This window comes from Pseudochaenichthys georgianus, chromosome 15 (assembly GCF_902827115.2).
Source record: "Pseudochaenichthys georgianus chromosome 15, fPseGeo1.2, whole genome shotgun sequence".
NCBI classification, from domain to species: Eukaryota; Metazoa; Chordata; class Actinopteri; order Perciformes; family Channichthyidae; genus Pseudochaenichthys; species Pseudochaenichthys georgianus.
In genome coordinates, this window is record NC_047517.1 from 17,476,929 (window position 1) to 17,501,021 (window position 24,093).

At 43.7% G+C, this 24,093-nt stretch overlaps 1 protein-coding gene and 1 long non-coding RNA gene across 2 annotated transcripts in view; both read left to right on the plus strand.

Annotated features, from left to right (window-relative positions):
* The first annotated feature begins 5,709 nt into the window (after positions 1 to 5,709).
* On the plus strand, positions 5,710 to 8,516 carry irf2bp2a (interferon regulatory factor 2 binding protein 2a). The gene is made up of 2 exons (XM_034101007.2): positions 5,710 to 7,097; positions 7,396 to 8,516. The coding sequence occupies exons 1-2, from the start codon at positions 6,263 to 6,265 to the stop codon at positions 8,112 to 8,114; spliced, it is 1,554 nt and encodes a 517-aa protein (XP_033956898.1). The 5' UTR covers positions 5,710 to 6,262; the 3' UTR covers positions 8,115 to 8,516.
* Positions 8,517 to 20,740: 12,224 nt separating this feature from the next.
* Positions 20,741 to 24,093, plus strand: part of LOC117459299 (uncharacterized) — a 47,032-nt gene continuing 43,679 nt past the window's right edge. Inside the window, exons 1-3 of the long non-coding RNA XR_004553509.1 lie at positions 20,741 to 20,827; positions 22,896 to 22,976; positions 23,724 to 23,773. This is a non-coding gene — a long non-coding RNA (uncharacterized lncRNA). The remainder of the gene's footprint in view (positions 20,828 to 22,895; positions 22,977 to 23,723; positions 23,774 to 24,093) is intronic.

The following is a 24,093-nucleotide window of genomic DNA, read 5'->3' on the forward strand; positions in this document are numbered from 1 at the left end:
CCCACAGTATTACTGTACCACTTAAGCTGAGCTGGATGTGGTGAATATGACTAAACTACTCTGTGTGCCTGGTAAGTATAATGGCTGCATGTATGACAACACCATTCATATTTGTTGCAAAACTGGTTGGTCAAGTTCTCAGATAAAGGTTGTCACCACTTTCATTCTATAAAAAAGGGCTCTAACACAAGGATGAAAGGAATATTTGATAGAGAATTATATACCAACATAAGCAGCTTGGTATCCGAAAAATGACATTCCCTTAAAAAAAACTGTAATGTTGTTGTCAAGGAAAGCTATGTTTCCAGGTGGATGGATGGTTCAAACCATTATATGACCTTTTAACAGGAGACCGCTCTTCATGTCCCATGTAAAACAAAAATCAACATTGACTTTAATGGCCAAACGCAACTAAAATAAGTCCCAAGTTGTAATAAACTGTGATCATCCCCCGTGAATTCACACGCACACGGTTGTACTCGTCATTCCAGCTCTACTTTCTATTCCAGCTCCTCACAGCGAGCTGTTTTGCTGAGACAAGGCTTTGAAGTGGACGTGGGAGGTGAGGCGTCGTGTGCCCAGATGCCCAGACACTGTGGTTAAGGGGGCTTTATCACACAGACAGGAGGACATCGCCTGGCCTCCCATCTTTTACTGCGGCTGAATGTGACAACCAATGCTCCTCAGCTGCTCAGGGGCCAGGCCTGCAAAACCACAGGCGGATAAAGAATGCCACGCCATCGTGACAACTTGCACTTTTATGGAAAGGGGGGGAAGGACATCTCTGGCATGGACGCTCACAGCATATGATGAAACATCCTCCATAAACCAGACAATCAACGGGAGGGCAGGGAAGCATCTGTGGAATCTGTGACGGGAACCTCGGCGGATTTATGACCAATACCAAAAAAGGTCTGCTTCCAAGTATATGTGTTTGGAGCGTAATTGCGAGAGAAAGAGAGATCACTTTCCAAATCCAGCCACAACATCTGTAAGCGATGCATTACGGTTGCATATCTCTATGATCTTCCCAATTTGAATAAGCCACATTCTCTCTATGAACAATTCCCCCCGAAAATTGAGGTTTTCCAATTAGGTCAGTATTTGATATTCTTGGCTTCCCTTCCTCCCACAGTTATTTTGTATTCTATACATCACAGACATTACTCTGCTTACCCTTTCTGCTTTCAAGGCAAATGTTACTAGAAAAGGAGTCGCTTTGATCTTCTTCCAATAGCAACCCTGAAATATCTTCTAAATAAAGGACTTGTACATATGCATGTTCACACACACACACACACACACACACACACACACACACACACACACACACACACACACACACACACACACACACACACACACACACACACACACACACACACACACACACACACACACACACACACACACACACACACACACACACACACACACACACACACATAGTTATGCATTATTCACCGGGGGTTTTATCCAGTTTGAGCTGAATTAATACATGCAAAGAAGTAAATACAAATCACAAATCACACGGGTGCTCTAACTAATGACAGAAAAGGACAGCAGCAGTGTGAAAATCATGCGCTGCACTTGAATTATTTGACATCCGAGTGCTGTGTTAACTGCTGTGCCGGGGATGTCAGAGTCCATTTTCTAGCTAGGCAGCTCAGAAACAGACAGGAGCACCGGTAATAAATAAGCCTACTCTGGGAAAGTTTTATTTTGGCTCAGACGTAGAGGTTACATAACACATGAAATACTCTTTTCTTTGTTGGCTCAACGAGAGGAAAGAAATGCAACCTTTGTCAAGATGAGTAGCTGAAGGGGAAAATGCTATGTGTCAAAAATATAAACGTTCCTGTTACACAAATACACACATTCAGACACCTACTGTACATACATATTCATACTGCTGTAGATCCTCGTAATTTGGACTTGTCCCTTGGGCTGTATAATCACTCAAGGTATGAGAACAAACCAGCCGTACAGAAGCTAGAGCAGTGATACTGTGCTGTCCTTCTATAAATATGTGTGTGTTTGTTTTGTGCATGATGCATGAGGACATTTTGAATATTTTGTCTGAGTCTGCCACAAAGCTGAAATGACTGCACTGCTCAGTTCAGTGAGCTAAACATAACAACTATGAGTCATGGCTGAAACTGCCTTTTAAGGGCAATAAGTACGAACCGTTTAAATGTGCAGTTAATGTTACTCATTCTAATAGTCACTTATAAATTGGACTACCTAACCTCGAATACTGGTTCAGCGAGTTCAAACTATGTGCTGATTTTGCTAAAAGAGGTCAGCGAAGGTTTGTTTACATCAACGTCTGGTTGCAAATGTATGGGGGTTTCCACTGGACGGAAATTATGTCGTCAGCTTGCTATGCATGCAAGCTTAGCATTACAGTAGCAAAGCTCAGTTTCTGTTCCTGACTGCCAAAATAGACTCTGCACTGCATCCTTCTGAAACTACCTTCTGTTTAAAAAATGGATGTGAAAACAATATGAATTTACATTTTTTTTCTTCTGGGACTATTTCCTCTACTTTCGCCTCTGCTATTTTCTGGGTCGCCTGTCCCCGGTCGATGCGGTCAGATTAAGGGGATATGTTACCATCTTGTTTTTTATTTCTAAATGGATGCACATGTGGCGCATCTGGGTCCAAGCCTGACTCATTACTCACTTTTGTATGTTCCATTCTCTGCAGCCATGGCAACTGCTGCATGTTTGGCAGAAAGCTTTTGAAGGCAGTGGAAAAAGAGAGAGAGAGTGGGAGCCTAGGGAGGGAGCATAAAGGGAGAGCAAAAAAAAGGGAGGGAGGGAGGGAGGGAGAGCGAGCAAGCTCTCAGTAGTTGGCCTACATCCAGTGTAATCATGCCATGGAGCCGAAATGAGGCCTTTGGCAGCACACCAGGTTTCTGAGAACAAAGATGTGAGCTTCTAATGTTGGCGGTGGGGCCTGCTTGGCATCCTTTGCCATTTCCCAGCAGCCCTTGCCTTGGCCAACTGCCAGGCCTCCACCCCCCGCCCCCAATGGGACAGCAAAGAGGATCAGAATAAAGAGAGAGACTTGTTTTTCACTCGCCTCTTGCTCTGGCCCAATGACATCACCTCTGCAGCCTCCAGCCCCCAGATTCCAGCCGCCCAGCACATTTTTCTCTTTTCGCCATCGACCCTCCATTTTATTTGAATTCCACCATTTTATACCTAATCAAAACAGACTCCTTAAAATGCCTAATTTCTGCATTTGTGCATATGTTGCAGAGCATTTCCATGCATCATGCAACCAGGAAATATAATGAATCAATTCAGAATAAGCAATAAAACATCTTTTAAAGAAATCAGGATAGCAGCTAATATATAATGCTTTAGCATTATCTTTCATTGTATATAAACTCTAATCCTCGCTGGCTAAAAATAGCGCCGTAAACAGGATAGATATGGTAATTGGGGTACTGTGATAATCTCCATGGTTACATATCCCTGTTGCATACAGGAGCTCTGCAAAGCTTGCACATTAGTCCTTACATTTACACCCCCCGCCACTCTATTAATCTGCAGGCAGGTCACCACAGCAGCTGCTTAACTTCAGTAGTGTGTCCTCACACTGTCCTGCTGTAACCTCCTGTATGTCTGTGCAACATGTTAGCATTGAGTTGGCTGCTCACCTCAGCAGTTGTGCCGAAAAAGGTTATATAACATGTATGTTGTTCTACTGAAGGACAGATGGAGAAAACATCCAGTGCTGAGTTCGGTTTAGGCATACAAAAACTTCAGAGAGAATTTGTTATGATTTGCTGCCATGAATAAAAGATGGCCAATATAAAATTTAACAGGCTCAGAAAGCGATAGAACAAAAATAACGTCATCACATCAGGCCTGCGATGCTGTCACACTCTGGGTATTCCCCTGGCCGTCACCTACTGTAGCTCTCACTCTTTATTTAGATATGTCTCAATTTACATACTGCTCGAAGAAAACAAGTTCAAAACAGCGTTATACTCCATCTGGTTTGGTGTGGTGATGTTACTGTATTCATGCTTCATATTGCCAATCAGAGCCATCATGTGCATGTCTGGCTTCCTCTCAGACTGTTGTCGCCTCTGCTCTGCAGCCACAGCAGCTTCTATTTTAAATCAATGGTTTCCTATTATAGAATCGGGTGATTTAGTTGTCATTTAATTAAATCACAGCATGCCTCCGTCTTGCATAATAGTGCGTAGCTATTTGCTTGCACAAACATCGAGTGAGCGGAAAAGCAAAGGATCAAAGCATAACTGTTTCCCACCAATCTTAAGGAAATCTTTTGTTTCTTTTGCTCCACACAACGGCCATTTCCTAACTGTGTCATAAAGCCTATACCAGCACTTCCTAGTGTTGTTCACCCAACAAGGACTAGGGTTCGAGAGAAAGCGGACATGGGAAACAAACAATACAGTAGTTTACATTCAGAGCAACACTGGGGGTACTAAAACCATGTGATGTTCTAAAGGGAATATAATTGTATTGCATTGTGGGCAGAAACAATCATGTAATGGAAATGTGCTTGGTGGTAACATGGCTGCCTTATTATTTTGTTTATGGAAACCCTCTGAAAAAAAAAAGCCTCACGCCACAGTGTTTGAATCATGGCCGCCGGGCAGGGAGCCAAATGGCCTGATGTCCCGTAGATGGGTGAGGCGGATGAGGGTACGTGACTAAACATCTTGCTTCCTCTTTCCAACGTCACATGGACTTGCACAAACATATCCTGCGTTGTGTCTGCAGGTTACAGACGCATTGCCTCACCCAAAGCCCGAGGCTAAACTGCAATGAGTTGGAATGAGCCCAGATGAGAGGGAGGAATCTGAACTCCTGGGACACTCCTCCACTTCAAACCTACACTTTTACTTCAGGGGATTTTTGGCTGGGTTTTTTTTTTCCATATGAAAACTTGTGACATTTTGTGTAAAACATAATAGTGTAACACACATCTTGACATCTCACTCAGAGTAGGCCTAATACTTTTTTATTTTGAGTGCTTTAGTTAATCATTCTTACAAACAAGTCAGAATGGATGATTCATTCAAGTGTAATTTAGTGGTGGCAGATTGAGATGACTGACTGTTTTGTTCACTAGAATAAAATGTGGGCAGGCAAAGCTATATTCATGCTCTAACCCCGATCCATTCAAGCTTGCAACACACTGGCTCTGGCTGGAAATCCCCACCTCATGACAGAGCTTCCTGGTTACTGGCTAACAGAGGTGCCCTTTTCTTTCTTTTAACATTAACAGGGTAGGAAAATATTATCCAACTGGTGATAAAAAACCAGTCAGTGCATTTTGAATTCATTCTGGCAAGGTGACATCATTATATTGGCAGTAGGCTACAAACCTTCTAATGATCCTAAAAATATCCCCTATGAAAAAAACCAAAAAACAGTGTGTTGCTGCACATTTTCTATGTATATTTCCTAGATTACAGTAATTGTTTTTCCAAGGATCGATCCACCTCATTCATTGCACAACAGTAGTAGTAGCAGCTCATGGCGTCGAGGCGCTGTGTGTGCATTGAGAAAAACAAGCTGCAGAGCGTTTTTCAGCCTGAACCGGATAATACACTGAATTTAGGACAAAGCAACAGTCAACTGCAGGAGCTACCGACTCTCTTTTTATTTTATCCCCTGGCGGTCTACTGCTAACCTACAGCCACGTTTTGGTCATACAAAAAAAATCTCCTTCTCGCTGCAGGCAGGTTGGTATCGGCGGTCATATTTGTGCAGGTTTGATAATAATAACACTGAGCTAACACGGGTTACTCTCTTCAGTCGGAGGAGGAGGTGAGGCTGAACTGGGTGCAGTTTTGGCAGAGGCTCAAGTGATTAAATAAAAAATAAAAAAAGCAGTGAGTGACAGAGGCTGCAGTAAACCGATGGGGGAGAGGAAGGAGGGGGGGTCTGTCGAAGAAATCAAGTCAATAGAAACTGAAGTGGAAGCAGGCGTTTAGAGCTCCGTGGTGACGTCACTGCTCCACATTGAGCCAGTAGTAGAGAGTCAGTGGAGATAGATAGAGGAGCGCCGTAGTAAAGTACACACCGTCATGAACTTCTCCCTCTAAAACTTCAACGTTGTTGCTCTATACGTCGGGAGAAGACCAGTTTGTGTGTTTTTTTCGACAACGGGAACGTGCTCTTTATTGGCTTTTTAAAGGGAGCTCGGAGGAAAGCAGGAGAAGAAGACATATTTTGGGTTTCTTTTCGGGGGGTTGACGACGAGCGCTATGTCGTCCGCGGCGGTCGCTGCTTCTTCCAGGAGGCAGTCGTGTTATTTATGCGACTTGCCCCGCATGCCGTGGGCAATGATCTGGGATTTTACCGAGCCCGTCTGCAGGGGATGTGTCAACTACGAAGGAGCAGACCGCATTGAGTTTGTCATCGAGACTGCCCGCCAGCTCAAGAGGGCTCACGGGTTTCAGGAGGGCAGGTCTCCCGGGCCGGGGAAGTCGCAGCTCTCCGGGAAGGAGATCCAGGCTATCAACCACGCTTCTGCCGGAGACCCTGGCTCCCGGCCGCCTCAGCCGCTGGACCGCTACCCGCTGTCCTCCGACCGCCCGCCCAGGCTGGGTCCAGAGTATCAGTCTAGCAGGCAGGCAAACGGCATTCCCGTCCCCAATGGATTTCCTAAGCCTGACGAACCTCCGGAGCTGAACCGCCAGAGCCCCAACCCGCGCAGGAATAGCGCGGTCCCCCCGAATCTAGTGCCTTTGGTTAACGGAAACATGCCCTCGGTGCACGCCGTCAACGGCAGACCGGGCCAGATGGGGCTTCCCTCCGCACTGGCGGGCGGTAGTCCCGCAGACATGGGCAAGAGACCTGTCTCGGTCTCCAGCACCGAACACGACAGAGACGGCAAGGAGAAGCACAGACCGGACAGTCTCACGCCGGAGCTCTCCGAGAGCCACAAAAACAGGGCAGACCCGGAGTGGATAGGCAAGGGCAAAACGGTGAGGGACCTGATGGCTCTGCACACCTTCGACAACAGGTTCAAAAAGGACCATGCGGCCATGCAACAAAGGGTTATGAGCTATGAATCCAGCGCCACGGCTTCCAAATCAGGTAAGCATCCAATAGTGTTGAAATTCATGAATATTGTGTGCAATTTAATTTTTTTTCAATTATTTTTATTTACTTGTTAAAGAATAGTAATTTGGTTGTAGTGTACAAATTAGAAGTATAGTAGCCTGAAACTTTCAAACTTGATTTTATTGTTATGTATTTGTTGTTATTTTTTCGTTCTGTGCCCTGTGGTGCAGCAGGGAACAGCAAAAAAGCATGTCTCCCTTTCAATGGAATTGTTGGTCCTTGTCTGAGCTATGCAACTCAACTACTTTGTTTAACCCTTTCCCACCTCCAGACAGAGGAAAACACCCCCGGAGCATGAAGAGAAAAGCCTCGCCTGAACCAGACGGAGAGGGAACAGCCGCCAAGCTCAATGGAGAAGGACAGCAGTGGTTACCACCACCTACTGACGGACTGAAAATGCCTCCAGTTCCCCCGCCAAGCTTCGCTTCTCCCCCCTCAACAATATCCCCCCACTCCCGCACCACCCCACCTGAGGCTGCCCAGAACGGCCAGTCCCCAATGGCTGCTCTCATCATGGCGGCAGACAATGCAGGTGGGAACAGCTCCCCCAAGGACGCCAACCAAGTCCACTCCACCACCCGGAGGAACAGCAGCAGTCCCCTCTCACCGTCCTCCATGAATCAAAGGAGGCTGGCGCAGAGAGATGCATCCGGTGCAGGTACACCCCACGTGCCAGGCATGGACCAAGTGCACCCCCAAAGCATTCCGGACTCCTCGGTACCTGGCAGCATACCCCTGTGCTGCACGCTGTGCCACGAGCGTTTGGAGGACACACACTTTGTTCAGTGCCCGTCTGTGCCCTCTCACAAGTTCTGCTTCCCCTGCTCGAGGGAAAGCATAAAGCAGCAAGGTGCCACGGGTGAAGTGTACTGTCCAAGTGGAGAGAAATGTCCCCTGGTTGGCTCAAACGTACCGTGGGCTTTCATGCAAGGAGAAATCGCCACCATCCTTGCAGGAGATGTCAAAGTAAAAAAGGAGAGGGACCCTTGATTTTGTTTGAACACTTCTTTGGGGAAGGGGAAGCAAAAATATGAGTATAAATATATAAATATCACATACATACCATTCAAACAAACTAACGGACTTGTACATATTGGACCCAAGGGAAGAGTATACTTCGTAAACATGGTTGTATAATTTTTGATTTTTGAATACATTGTGTTTCTATATTTTTGAAGATAAAGGTATGTACTCATTATAATGGACTACGTTCCTCTTTGTTGATGTTTAACAAAATTCTTGATGTACTTCTAGGTCTGGTGGCAGTTCCTGTTTAACGTAGAATGTGACTAATGCTACTCTACGAGCACTTGGAAAAACTGAAATGCTTTTAGCTGTACTTGTATGCACTTGTTTAAAAATTGCCAAATACAATTTCTGATCTTGTATGAACTTATTGTCTGAGCTTGCTTCATTGAGTGATTAAGAAGTTACACATGGACAGATGAGGGGTATGAGGATAGGTGGCTCTCTGCTCTGATGCGCAGGCTTGTTGTGACGGCTCAGGAGATTTGATTTACGCTGCACAACATAAGTAGGCTACTGTGTTTTCTGCACACATGCCTGTGTATGATTCATGGAAAAGCATGGGCGGAAAAAAACACAAATCACATTGTCCCAAATTTGCTCCAGATTGTGCATCACTGTAACTGATGGCAGCGTACAGAAATAGGTGCCAAGTCATGTTCAGTCAGCTGGAATCTGTTGAGTCAGTAATGTGTGAATGTGCATGATTGTCAACATGATACCATAGTGTTCCACACATTGGAATTTTAGCTGAAATTCACCCCTCTGCAAACATTCATAGCTTTTATAATGGTGCCACATACTTTCAAGCGTGTATGCAAATTATTTTAGATGTTGTGACGTTTTTGATTTAAGACAAACCTGTCATTTTCAAATATTCAAACTTTTGAATTACCAAGCAGATGAAAACCCATTTTGAATAAAACCAGCATGTCAAAAATATCCCCAAGCATGGATAAGGTGCATAAGCACTGCAGCACACCCCCTTTGACTATCACTGATACTACCAAGAGCAAATGTCTGCCTAAGTATGCAATGTTTGCTCCTTTAGAGTAAACAATGACACTGTTGCTGCCTTGCGTACCAACCTCGCTCTGTATCTCTTGAGATGCACATTTAATTGTCGCAGATTCATGGCGGCACAGCCATAAAAACAGCAATTCTGTCTCCGTAATGGCGAGTAGGCAGCCAGACTCATCTCTACAAGCAATAAGCGCCTTATGGGGTCGTTATGTGGCAAACTGCAGTTACTGTGTCTGCAAAAGAGAAGCGATGTTGAGGCTGGTTTCTGCTCCCTCAGACAAAGAAATCTCACTCCCATGTGGCTGACACTGCATCAAGCCGACAGTCACATGGAGATACATATCTAGCAGCGAGTGACTTGGTGTGGTTGCGTAATAATTTGACACATAAACTTGCTTCCTGCTCATGTTTCTTTGGAGCTGTCAGTGCAGCACCTCAAATTCAGCACATTCTGTTTTGTGTCCACACACAGACCTTTAAGTCGTGGCTTTATTGTGTTGCATTGGTGCCCATTCATTTTTTTTTCTGAACTGAAAGTCCATTGACGTCAATGCACTGATGTTTTAAATGTATTTTGGTAGGCACGTTGAAGACTTAACAGGGATTACCCCCTCTGTAATAAGATGTATGGTGTCCTGATTAACTGATTGATTCATTATGTTGAATGAAAACATAGCCTTTGCACCCCACTGTTTAGCAAACTAAGAAGGGCATGGCTAATTCTCGTTCCCTTAATTGACAAAACAAACCCTCAAACATTTAGAACAAACAGCTTTCTCCAGTTTGATCTGGGGCTGAAGAGCTTTTTTTGACCGACAGAAACCTGTTTTTCACTAGTGCAAATTCCAAAGCCAGCTGTTTGTTTCTAGTCCTTTTCCGGAATCTTTGGAATAGTTATCTTATCAGTTGGACTTCAAACGCAGCCCAGTTTGGATAAAGGTTCACATTTCACTGTGCTCAACGACACACCCACTACAATATTCAACTCACATACTGTTCTCAGAGATTTTATTAGTCGGCACTTTGACCTACTTGTTCCTTATGATAGTGTTCTGGGAGGATAGTTGAACTTGACACACCGTATGCTATCAGAGATGAAAGGCAGGTTTTTGCAGCCTGTCATGATGCAAAGAGAACATTTCTCTGTCTCTCTTCCCGTAACGAGTTATCGCAGCACAGCCAATACCTGTTTGTTCAGTACTGACTAAAATAGCCTACGCCGTATCTAATACGCTGATAATGTGTCTCTGGAAGTGGCTCTGTCATAACACAATGCTCGGGTGTTGCATTGTTACCAGAGGAATCGGTGCACAGCAGATGCTCGGCTGCAGCCTGCCCATTTATATGCAGGAGGGAACATTATGGGGAGATTTTCAGTAAACAACCTGCATGTGAACACAAGGTCACACAGAGTTGATGGCAGGAGCTTGAATTTCTATGATTATATATTTTTTTGTGTTTACACTTCCTAAAGTGAAAACCTCTCCTCTGTTTTCCATATAAGCATGCAGGATCCATTTGTGGTAAATGACTCACAGGCTTTCATTTTTGTTTACTTATAAGAACCTTCAGGGATTTTAATTGTTTAATCTCCTGCTTATGAGACAAGCAATGGACTTTGATGTTGCTTTTACCCTGGAACCTCTTTATTGGAAACCTAGTCTGAGCCAGGTGAAGTCCAGGTGAAACTGATATCACCTCGGGCAGAGATTAATTTAAATTCCTCCTCCTTCCGCTGCTTTATTATAGTAGCTTTTTGTCTGGTTTAGCTAACAGTCATGTTGTGTTGCAGGATTACATCCAAGTGAGAAGTAACTCCGACCCAGACGTTCTTTATCAAGCTGCGGCAACACACAGCCCAATCAATGGTCATAAAACCTGTCATTGATTGATTTACTTGACACAGTCTTGTTAATCAAGCTAAGTGAAAGGCAATGGCAGATTTCTTCTCTCCTTTTAATGGTTGACTAAATTGTAGGTCGACTGCAATGTTACACAAAGATCTTTATGTGATAGTAAAGCCATATCTGGGTTGGTCAGAGTTCATATTTGTTGTGTGTTTTTTGGAGCATGCTTGATGTTTCTAGTAGTATGCCACCCTGGTATGAAGAAATACTAAAAAATACACAAAATAAATCACATGTATTCATTTAGCTAGAAAGAGCAAGTGACTAACGCTGAAAACATCTACATCAAAAAGATGTATTACATTTACATTTTTACATTAAAACGTCGAATATGGTAGAGTGGGTGGTTGGAGGGAGGGAAGGGCTGCCTTTGTGGGAGACAGTGAAGCACTCGCCGTAGCCAGCTGTTTCACAAATGAATCTATGTTTAGCACAATAAATCAAGAGGCATGCTCGTGCTGCTCTAATCCCTGAAAGCGAGCGGAGACAGAGACGCGCCAAAATGAGAATCTGGTCCACATTTCACCGCTCCCAGTATAACTGATCCGCTTGGTTAATTTTAGACCTGTCAGGCAAAACAAGGTCACAGCAAATGTTGTATCGAGGACACGCTGGGATCTGCTCATTTTTCCTTTCTTTCATCAATCAAAGTTTCCCTTTGGAGTTGGTCTCGAGCTCCTTTGAGACTAGTAATGACAGTTTCTCTTCTCAGCACCGGGGGAGTAGCTGGAGCTCCAACCAGCAATTAGGAGGAAGGAGCACGGCTGAATCCGCAGGATGTGTAAAATGTCCCTTCTGATTCTTGGCTTGGTGCTCTGAGGTTTTTTTTTACATCTTACTGGTCTGGCCTGGTTACCATGAAGGCTTGCAAACTCAAGATGATTAAAATGCTGGGTGCCAAATTTGTTTTCTCTCAGACTGGTATGAGACTAAATTGCTGTAAGAGGCCTTCGAATAGTTCTGTGTTTGTGAGTTCAATGAGTTTGAATCGGTTTCGAAAGCGCTTATTTTCTACGTAGAGAATGAGCTGGAAACCAAATCAGTGTCTCCAAATCTGTCTTTCCATTCCCTTTTACGTTGTCCTTCATGTTTGCATCTGCATTCCTTTATACACATCATCATACTTTGTGAACGCGAAATAAGATCTATGGTAGCCTTTTTTCCCCTCCATCTTTCTTTTTCTCTCTCTGACGCTCACTCTCGATATTCCTGTATTCCTCCTTTTTGCTGTGGTGTTGCTGCGAATCAAGTCTGTGAAATGGAAATGAGGATTCTCTCACTCTCTCACTCTCAGCCTCCCTCTCTTTCCAGACATCAAAACCAGGCTATGCCTCCAATGTTTTTCTCAGATCTTGGAGTGCTGCCAAATCTTATAAGTGGAGCAGAGAGAGACAGAGAGAGAGAGAGAGAGAGAGAGAGAGAGAGGGTTGGAGGAAGAGAGTGAGCAGAATGCAGAGGAAGGAGAGGGGGCGCATGACAAAAAAGATGAAAGGAGAGAGGATGAAAAATGTACAAGGGAGAGAGGCAACGTGAGAGATGAGGACAAAGCATGGGACTGATCCAAGAGCATTTGGGCTTTTTCTCACATTATAGCCGAGACCAGCACAATCCCTCTTTTTTTCTGCTGAGCCACTACTCCTAGCTTCTGGCTCAGGATCAGCTGATAAGATGGCGTTCTGCTACGATGCCAAATGAAAACTAGGAAGCGAGCAAGGGGAGTGTTATCTCCTGCCATCTATAATATTCAGTGCATAACAACGCGGCTGTCGAATTGAACCCTAAAGAGGCTTTAATTAAATACACCCTATTGTGAACATTGTAATGTAAAAATACCCCTACAGATTTCAAAAGTCATGACTTCCCTCTTTCTCTGACTGAACTTTGCCTTCCAGACGTATATTTTGAGACTCTGGGAGGGGCATGACAGTCACAGTAGTAAGATACTTGTTGCCACTTCTGAGCTATAGTTAGATGTAGCCGTCAATCTTAGAGGCGCTAAAAGTAAACAGCAGCTTTTCTGTGGAAGGATCCGTAGCCAGCTAGGGCTTTGGCAAAAAGCATTTATCAACACGCAGTGTGTATTCTGAAAGGCAGTGAGCCCGTCCTTTTCAAAAACACTGATGCAATCATAGTTGTGCTGTTGTGTCTGTATTGTCTGTGAATGGGCTCGGTGGTGGTTGTGGGTATAGGCATTATTATGGGGGTAGCAGGTGACTGTCTGTCCCCCCCGCACCCCGAGGTGCTTGTTTAGTCAGCTGAGAGCCTGTATGGATGTGGCGGCTTGTGAGGCCATCTGTGCGCAGCCTTTTAAGCTGAACAACGACACAAAGCCCATGTAGGGGAACGCAGAATGTGCCTGAAGTCACGATACGGAGGTTAAGCAGATCTTTTCAAACAAAGGGCTGGTACAGCGAACCATATTAAGATAAAAGGGAAACATAGCAGCTACAGTGATGTCAAATATTTTAGCTGAATGTCTGTTGAGAGGACGGGCTAGACGAATGGATCCTTTTCTGGGGTGTGTCAGCAGGTCTGTGGTGATGTATAATGGGATGCTCATTTCCTCGTGTCCCTGTCTGTTCCAGGGCCTTGGCCACCGACAATTATCGCCAGTGTCTGCATGCAACAAAATCAGCTGCCTCCACCACAACCACACGATTTAACTTTCACCGTCGCGTTGCCAAACAACAAAGCGCCACGCAAAATGGTCTGAGACGACTTTTATGTGCTGCATAAAACCAGGATTCCTCAGCGAGTTGTACATTGCCTTTCATCTTCATGCAGGCATACAGTCGTCGGAAAATAAGAACGCGCTTAGATATCCTGTCACTTGTGTTTTTATCCGGGAGTACGAAGCGTGTGCATGCCCACACACACACACATAAGCTCATGCACACTAATACCCATCCACAACCTCGCTGTAGTTTCTTTGTATGTTACATAACCGTGAGTGGGAGCAATTTCTCTGAGTGCTAATGTTGTTGTCAATCAAGGCTTTATAGTGGCAGACACTGCACAATATCTGCAGAGGCAGAATAAAGCTTTTATCGCCTTTGTTCACCCTCCCTTGCCAGTCAAAATATTCCATATTGCTTTTACCTCCACCTCTTGTTTCCCCCCCCCCCCCCTCCTCTTTGTGTCTTTTGGAAATAATTTTCTGGAGAAGTGTTTACGTTGTCCCCCAGCCATGGAACATTTGAGTTGGAGTTAAAGAGCGAGAGGAGGTCAGGTCAATAGAGAGAACAAGCAGGGCCTGTGTTTGACAGGTGTGTGCTATTATTGGAGCCGGCGACTTCGAGTGTATTACACAACTGTGTCGCTCGGACAGGTTTATTTAGACCGCAAGGAGAGCCTTCGGAGTATCTGATAACTCGGGCAGAGCATGTCACAACAGGTGTCTGGGGGGATAATGGTACAGTAAATAAGAGGAGGGTTTTTATAGCTCATGGTTGATCTCAAATATGGAGCGCTACAGAGAAAGCATTCCCCAATTGAATTCCCCCGGAGCACTGGCACAAAGGCGACCCAGTTAGTTGGATCCAACACAAGCACACTTGTATTTAGCCATCAACATAAAGTATGCTAATGACAGGTTGTGCTCCATATACTGTATACATGTCTGCTGCTCTGTAATGATATAATCACAGAGCAGTATCAGGAGCCGCTCCCCTCCCTTGTCCTCCTCGCTGGCTGGAATGTGCAGGGGGAGAAAAATGATCCAATGTCATCCGGAGTGATGGAAGTTTCTCTGTTGAGCCAGAGAGAAATGTTCAGGGAGGGAGGGAGGCGGGGGGGAGAGCGGATATTTCTGGTTGAGTGTGAGTTTGAGTAAGTCCGGGCACTGAGCCAAGCATGCCGATGGAGGGTAAGGGAGGGGCGGGAGAGGTTTTGCAGAGAGAAAGGAGAGCGATAGAATACCTTTTGGGCTGGCGCACTGTCAGCTCCACAAGTACACAGCTGCTTCTGGAAAATTCTGCTCCCTGCCCTACTAAACCACCAGGCATGACATGAATAACAAGAATGGCCTAGCCGTCAACAGCGGATACTTTTTCTTTTGACGTGGGACTAACAGACTGGTACAAATGCCCTGGCCTTGCACATAGTGGAAAAATCAACAATGAGGGGGACACCGGGGCACAATGTGGAAATGAAATCCTGGGTTTAGAAGGCTTTGTCTAGACAAGGACGTGGTTGACATAGACCCTGAGGGCTTTGGAAAAGGCTGCGTAACAAAATGCCAACTGATGTGTTTTGATGGGGTTTCTTGTCCACCAGCCAGTCACTAATTGGAGAGTAAGAAGCCACTAAATTGCTTTTGCAGATTTCCTCTCCGAGCTGCATGAAGCCAAACAAAAGATGGCATGCTGTTTCTAACATGACCAGTCAACACTTGTCCCACTCTAAGTACAGCGTTACCAGTGTGTGAGTGTTGCTCTGCAGATGAGATAATGCTAGCCCTTATGCGTCCATGGGGTTGTTAGCCATGCACAGCCCTCCCTGGTGTTGACATTTCCCTGCCCAACCTGTCTGAACACATAAGGGAGGCTCCTCTCAGGCTGTCTGTATCCATGGCTGATAAAGAGGTGAGTCACCTGTATGAGTAAATGTGTGAGAATCCTGCTTCCTCCTCTCCCTCGTAGCAGCCTTACCCACAACCCCCGTCATCCTCGTTCACAAGGCCTTATGTGTACATCCAGCACATGGTGGATAGTATGAATAGCAGCGACCGCGTGGCTCGCCGCTGACACCTGACATTTTCATGCCCCAGCAAGCCTCTGATACATTTGGCGCTTGGCACGCATTCTTCTCCCGGGTTTATCCATCTGTTGATGCAGAGCCCAACCCCTCAGCCACTACTATGCACTCGTAACATAACACGAGGCTCGCCTTTCCCTCTATTCATCTGAACATGCGAGCACTGCATGGCACAGCTTTCACCCCGCCCTCCTCCGTGTTTTTTCTCTGGCTCTTGCTCGCTCCCCCTTCCCCGCCGTGCAGTCTTTCTTTTCCCTCGCACTAACACTATCCACCCAAGTCATTAGTCTTCAGATTGGCATTCAGCTGTTCTCAGAAACCCACCAAGATGGAGAACAAAAAAGTGAGATGGGAATAGAGTGGATCTGGAGTGATAGTGCTGGCAGCAGACAGAATGTAAGATTGTGTGCAGGCGGGGTGCTTCCTGGCTGCCCGCCAACTTCCAGCAGCAGCACTGCAGCATGTCAATATGCTCGTTGCCAGGGAAACAAGCAGATCACACACAGCCCATACAAATCCTTACATTTCTTTCCACCTTGTATTTGAATATAAAATGCTCAATGAAATTGTACTACTCTCCTGTCCACCGAGGATCATCCTACAGAGTTCAAGGAGTCCCTAGTAGTGCAACATTATGGGAATCATACCTCACTACCCCCCCTCCCCCTTAATACAGACAATGAACGTGTGATCTTGCCCAAAGTATTGCTCATAATTAGCTGGACTCTAATTGTCGACTCATGGTACACAACAGATCATTCCTTTATGTTGTTGCCACTGCAGAAAGCAGGCAAGATTCTCAGCTAATAGCTTTAAAATAGCTGCGTAAAATCAACAGTTTATTTAACGCAACATCTTTTAAATGGCAACCAAACAGAGAAACATCTACCAATTGCACACGTATGACGATGGATTTGCTTCTTTGGTGCAGGATATACTGTATTGCGGTAATGTTGACCAATCAGTGGTCTGCAGGGCAACATCAACCAAAATAAATACCAGGGATTCTTCAGACTGTTTGCTAATGTAAAACCATACAATTGCTGAGTTTAGTAGAGCCATGCCTTACCAAATGCATGAAGAACGTTGTGACCCAATGTTATTTTAAATGATGATGGTGACTCACAATTGTCTTAAAAAGGAACAAATAAATATCTGAGCGAATGAATACATTTAGTTGTCTTTGTCATTTCATGATAAAATGATAATATTGTCCTTCCTGGGCTCTTCAGAGTGTGAGTGTCTGTGTCCTCACTGCACATGCTATCCGATCGGTGATTGTACCCTGCAGCAAACAGCTTGCCTGTGAGTTATTACTGGCAGGGGTGTACTCCTCCATCAGGCATGGTGAAAGAATGACCTCAGATGCATCAGGCAGAGCGGCGGCTATGTTACAAAGTCACAACTTGCAACATAAGTCATGCGTTTTAGTCTGTTGAGCCACAAAGTGCTATAGCTACCCAATCCATCTGTCTTAAGCTGTGACCTTGATCAGAGCTACCTCCTCTATCTCTTTGCAGACCCTGTAATGCTTTCTTTTCTCATCTCGTAACAGTGGTAAAATACAAATATATATCTCAGTGTTTCCTTTGTGCTGCACAGTCTGTCACTCTAGAACAGCCTGTATTGTGCCGTGTTTAGAAACATATACTTTGTAAGCCAAGCTGTCTAAAGTGACCTTGGCAAGACAGCGCTAGCCCTTTATCTCTTTACTTCCAGCTCTGCCTGTATAGTGGGGTTTTATGAAAAGGCCATGATTAACAAATAAAGGAATGAATACCAAAAGATTGTATCATGTGGCCATATGTTGTAGAATGTTAATATGTTTGAACATAAGCCCTTAAATGCCACTGATTAGCCTACAATGTAGTAAGCAGATGCTGGTCTGATTACAATACAATGAAGGCAAATTGCTTTTATATTAGGTTTTTATTTTAATTGAACATTTGTGTGAAGGACAGCTGAAGGACATCTCTGTCAGCCACACCTAGCCTGGCACTCTTATCCATGTCTGGCTCCGTCTGTGCTCGTATCACTGGAGGGGAAAGGGGGTGTGCCAACTATAGCGCCTTAGTACTTTTCAGAACTCTATCCGTGCCTGTGAGTGGTCGAACAGCTGCTGCTGCAGTGTCTGAGCTTGCTCGGGGATGCAGATGAAAGTGCTGATGTGTCCTGTTATTTCTGGTTGTGCGGTGCCCTGGGGGCCGAGGAATCTTTGGAAGAGACCGGGCAGGATTGTTGGGGGGGGGGTGTTCTGGGGGTGGGGCCGTGCCCAGAGGTTTTTTTTTAGCTGAGAGTTTCTTCCAGAATGCAATGTGACCCTCGTTGCCACATGGCGCTGCAAGAATCCTGAGGGGGTGAGGAATTGCTGACAGTACCAGGCTGAGCGATGGGCACAGACACGAGCACACAGATTGATGTCTCTGATGATTGCCGGTATTTCTGGCTATCTTTTGTACTTGGAGGGAGGGGCTGCTGATGGCCTGTCACGCTCTTAAGTTTTACAATCGTTTGATCCAAACATCTGCTAAATCCTAAGCTTCATAGCCATTCTTGAAATTGAAAACAAATAGCTAACCTCAAAGTTTATTTACTACTCCAGTCAAGTCTATTTTATTTATACAGTCCAATAAAGATCAATTTAGCACATGATTGTCATACATTTTGAAATGGAAATATGGAGGGTAAGTCCCTTTAAGTAAAATCTAAAGATCTACAATTGATCAATAGCGACAGCCTCAAACAGCTAGTTGGTGGACCTTGAGGCGAGGTGACTTTTTGTCAGTTTGATGACATCATTAGAAGAGTCTTTTGTTAGTCTTCTTTTCTATTAATAATGATACTCATATACTACATTATATCTATGCTAAGTCATAATACTACGTGAAGCAGTAGGGCTCATGTTTGGATTGTACAAACATATTAATTAAAAACAAATGTATATAATTAAATACAATTTAAAGCTGCCAAATAGAAATATTGGTGGTTATGCTGGCAGCATTTATAGATAAGCAACAACTTAAGTTCTGGTTAATTAGGAAAGATAAACATATTTTCCATTGTGCACAAAAGCTCAGGAATTAAAGCTGCCCTGTGGGATGTTTGATTAACAGAAAAACAACTTATGTTTACATTCAGTTGCTCACCAATTGTAATCTTGAGTTGTAACTAACGTGTTGAATGCCTGCATGCATGTGTGCACAAAGTAAACAAAAGAGGGAAAGCAATTTCCATGGCACTAATAGAGGGCTCAAACTCCACAGGGAACCTTTCATATTATTATTGTTAGAAGTATAAGCATTATTAGTATTGTGTATCTTCATAGGGGTTTTCTCATAGCAGTTTTCATTTAAAAACAATGTCTTCCTCCCCTAAAGGGAGCACTATGTTGTGTTTTTTCTAGTGACTAAATTGTTTCTGCAATAAATATAATCGTTAAACAATATCACAATTATTTTTTCGAATAATATCCAAATATTTGACCAACACAGGAATGTTTTCATATATTCTATTACTGTGGTTTTGCTTTCATAGTCTGTTTTATTGACTTGGTGGTAGATGAACTTGAACTCCCTCTTCGTCATCTAACTTACTCCACATCTGCTCGAAGCCCTGCTGCATAACAGCAGCTGCTACATGCCTGAAATGTTAATGTCAGACATCATACTAGCATTAACTCTCTCTGCTGGTTGTAAATGTTATCGTAGATCTTTGCACAGACATAAAACTCCCATTTCCATTCAGTTCACACCCGTTAGTAGTATTAAAGCGCGAGCATTTGGCTTGGCGCGTGACAAAAGATGCCATGTCATTTACTTCACTACAAGTCCCCCGCGGCTCACAACTTGAAAACTACTTGATTTATTTGGCTGCTGAAAATAGTCCAGTATTTCCAGTGTTTTCTCATTCTGTACTTCATCAGAGAAACCTTGTCCGTATACATTATTACACTATATTAATTAAGAGGGATATTGCAGATCGCTCCATAAATCATTTTCCTCACATTGTCGTGCTTAGTCTAACGTAACAATTTGCATCTTGTTCCCTTCATCACAGAGAACACTTCTGTGGAGGAGCAGGAGGAAGAAGACGTGTAAAGGCAACAGCTTCATTGTCATGTTTCCCTCAAAGGAGTTTGACATTAACCCTTAGTAGGAACGCGTCCTGTGCTGCCTCGCTGGTGTTGTTCTCCTGCACATATGGGACCGTTATGCTGGGTTGGAAACGAAAGGTAGAACTTTATGTGTGCGCCAATCAAATGCAATAACTAGAATACGGCACACATGGTGCATTTACTGTGTGTGTTCATCTGGTAGTCTGTTCTTCAGACTTCAGTATGTTCAAGAGTTTAAGGTTTTTATGTGGAAAAACATTGTCACTACCAGTAGAATGTGTTATATGTCATTACTCATTTAAACAACACTTTGATAGCTGTGTCAGAGTTGTTACTCTGACCTTTTGAGACTACACATGAATGCAGCACAAAAGTAGACAAAATAATGTTGTACCTGCTCTGTAATATCGATATACTCCAAAATGTAATGGTTTGTTTTGGCTCCAATACTTTTACAAAGTTTTATAAAGTAATGTTTCCATAACCTTGCTGACAGACAGACAAATGGACAAACCGAGCCTTGGCAAGGTAATGAGTCTTGGGCAATTACTTTATAATAACCAACAAATAAATCTTCCTCTCTTTTTAGTAGGAGAGTAGGACTTCACTGATACAGCCTAATTTTCTCCTTCAATCAGATGACAACGCTTTCAATGCCAGTTCTCTGGTTACAATATTGCTTTATATATTATGTGTCAACATTGTGTTCTTTGGAGATCTGAACTGTGTACTCACACAAAGGCCCCAAATCAGACTGCTTTGTTATTTTAGCCGCTCATGTGATCAGCACTCAACACCAAAGGGCTACTCTCAACCTCCCCTCGCTCCCAATCCTCTGCAGACCGACACAGAGAGAGTCTGTTACCAGAGAAACAAAGGTCAGTGTACTGTGTCGTCACATTTTCAACTCACAGGACACATTTTGAAAGGGAAAAAGGGCTGCAACAAACACCCTTTGTGTTCACTAAAACAAGACAGCGTTTGTTGTTGTGCCTTGGGCTGTGATGTCATCGTCACGGTTCATCCTCACTGTGACCTCTGGTCAGACTATTCTCAAATAGCTTAATCAGGAGGTGCACGCAAATGATAGCGTTGATTTTGTTTCTCTGTCACACCCACACGTCCTCCCCCTCGCGAAAACGCAAACATGCATGCATTCATCTAATAACACACAACTAGATCAGTGAGTTCACTGTTCTCTGAAATCCCAGTGGGAAGCTGTGCTACATAGACTCTCTGCTTGCTGGAGCTGCACAAACACCATCATCAGTGCTATACTGTCTGAGTACCATCATTATCTGAGGCAGAGAGAGGCTGAGAGACATCAATCTGATTATGTTGCAAGAAAGCTCTTTGACTTTTACAGATAACTCATAAAACTGGCAACAAAAAATCACACAGGAAGCTGTGAGCTTCTATCGCAGCGACCTTTGATGATGTAAGTGATGCAATCCTCATGATAGATGTGTCAGGCTTTGGCCTTGGGCTGATCTCAATGTTCTACTCCCTGAAGGCAGAGCAAGCTAAACGGGCCAAAGCAGCCCCCATCAATACACCACCATGCAACGCTCTGGATCACCTCAATTGGCGCAATTAATCTTCCCCTTGTAACAAGTTGACAAGCCTTTAGCCAAACAACAAACAAAACATGGCTGATGATGATGGCGGGGCCACATGCTAATTCGGCTGCAGCTTCGCAGTTATCATCCTAATAAACCGGGCTGCACACCGCCTTTACCTGAGATTACAAATTAAAATGCAGTGAGATGAAAGCGGGATTACTCTGCTAAGCGCTCTGTAACAAAGGCTGAGGTGGATTAAGAAGGCTGGAGAAATTATGCATTTTCACCCACTCTTGCAGTGCTTGTTAATATAATTTATACAAGTAAATATGTTGTTGTTTGCTTATTGACCTTATTACCATGCTACTCAGGTTTAATTTACATTACAAAACCTGGAAGATTGATGTAACATTCACAACATAAACCCACATTTCTCTTCTGGAAGTTTAGTTGTTATGTCTATTTGCATATTTACAACTTTCCAAGGGTCAGAAGAGAAGTTTGATACCCGTCTGTTGAATAAGAAGCTATAGTCAGGAGATGGCTAGCTTAGCATAAAAAATAGCGCTGCATTCATTTGGTGTCGGACTAAAATTAAGAGTTCCTATCTTGGTAAATTCACGTGCGATAAACAAAATATATGCCTACCACCTCTACATTTCTCAAATTAACGGGTTGTGACTTGTTTGTAGTAAAAAATGACAAGTTGGCAGTTTGACTCTTTTTAAAAATCTTTAGGCAGAGCCAGGCTAGCTAGCTTACTATTGCTTTCCATCTTTATGCTGATCTAAGATAACGGTGTACTTGGAATGGCATCAGATTTAGTGTGCAGATATCTCCTCATCCAACACATAACTGTATTCCTTGATCAACTTGTCGAACAAATCTTGAGCACAGCAACACTAGCTAGATAGCTAGCTAGCAGGCAACGCTTACCAGGAATTGTAGCAAGAGCGAGACCTCAATGGATGACGAAAGCTGAATCTAGCATGCCCTAAAAGCTAATCTAAACTACAGCATTTGTAGCCTATGGCAAAGTCTGAGATTTACATGACTTTTAAAAGTAAATTGAAGTAAGTTATCAAGTGTTATGTAAATTAGCTCCAACAATGGGCTGCTGTCAGACTGGAGGTTGGTCCATGGCCTGTTTTGAATACAATACACAATGCAAAGCAAGGGAGGTTAAGACGTACATAATATGTGCATTGTTTCCTCGTTTCAACTAATATCTTGATCTCATTCAAATGTGATTTGCGGTAATGCGTGCCGCCGTGCCACGTCTTGTGCATAATCAGCTGAACACACCATGAGTCAAAGAGATTGCATAACCTCTATATGTCATGAGACTTATTTGGTGTTGCCTCATTCTTGTGTTTGTTTACAGAAGGAGTGTATGAGGAATGCAGCAGTAAGTCAGAGGAACAGCAGTGAAAGTCAGCATGAGGCCATGGTCAGATTATACAAGGTGATGTTTAAAGGAAATAGTCAACGTCATCAATTCAGTATGTTCTGGTAAATTCCCAGTGGCCGACTCAAGTCAGTTGACCTGTTGTTCGCCTGTCATGACTGGTTTGTTGAATTGGTAAATTGACCATAATAAACTGTAAAAGGGGACAAACCAAAGCTTTCATGCAAAGAGAACCCCTACAAAAAGTCTAATGGTCTTTATTATGTAAAAAAGGTTAACTTACTAGCTTTTTCCCGAGCTTTCACCCATATTGCATTGTCTCCGCATCAGTTTTGACAGTTGCAGTGAGGTAGCTTCGTTAATGTATTACCGCAAAACAATTTCGAAAAAACGTATCGGTTAACCCTGGGTTGGGATTGCTCTGTCAAACTGCTATCTCCAGAATCCAAAGTTGATTCTTATTGCGTAATAACAGCGGTATTTGCTTTATTTGTAAGTAAAAGTAATTCAATAAATGACAGTTATTTTCTCATTAAATCCACATATTCATTTTCTTTCCTTTCTTCTTTTGAAACCTTTGCAGTATTCTTCCACAGCTTATTATTGGGATATAAAGTGCCTAGAGCAATATATTATGCTTATGTTACACCTATACTGTACATGGGGAGTCTGCAATTGATTAATTTCTCATTCATGCCATTTGATATAATTGGGATAACTGAAAACAAATAAGAACAGTGATGAATAAAACCAGTGCTCTGTATTAGCTGGTACCTCATTAACCCTAGCGTTTGTCCTTCACAGATGTTACCATGGCACCTGGACAGCAGAGCGTTGAGATGTTAAAATCAAAGGTAAACTGATTTGTGATCATCGACCACAGGACATACGTACGAAGAAATTGAAAGCATGTGTCCTTTACAGATCGTTTTAACCACCATGGTAGTGGAGCCACATGGAGCACAAACACAGAGAGCTTACCATACATTTGCTGCCCTGAACACGACGAAAAAGTGTTATGTCAGCGCACAGAGAAATAGCATTAAATAGGAAGCAGAGAGGTACAAAGAGGTGTAGAGGGGGATGAGGAGGAGGAGGTGGAGGAGGAGGAGGAGGGTACTCTGAGATGCAGGCTGTACCTGAGGCATGGAGGGCTACATCATTATTCAGAGCA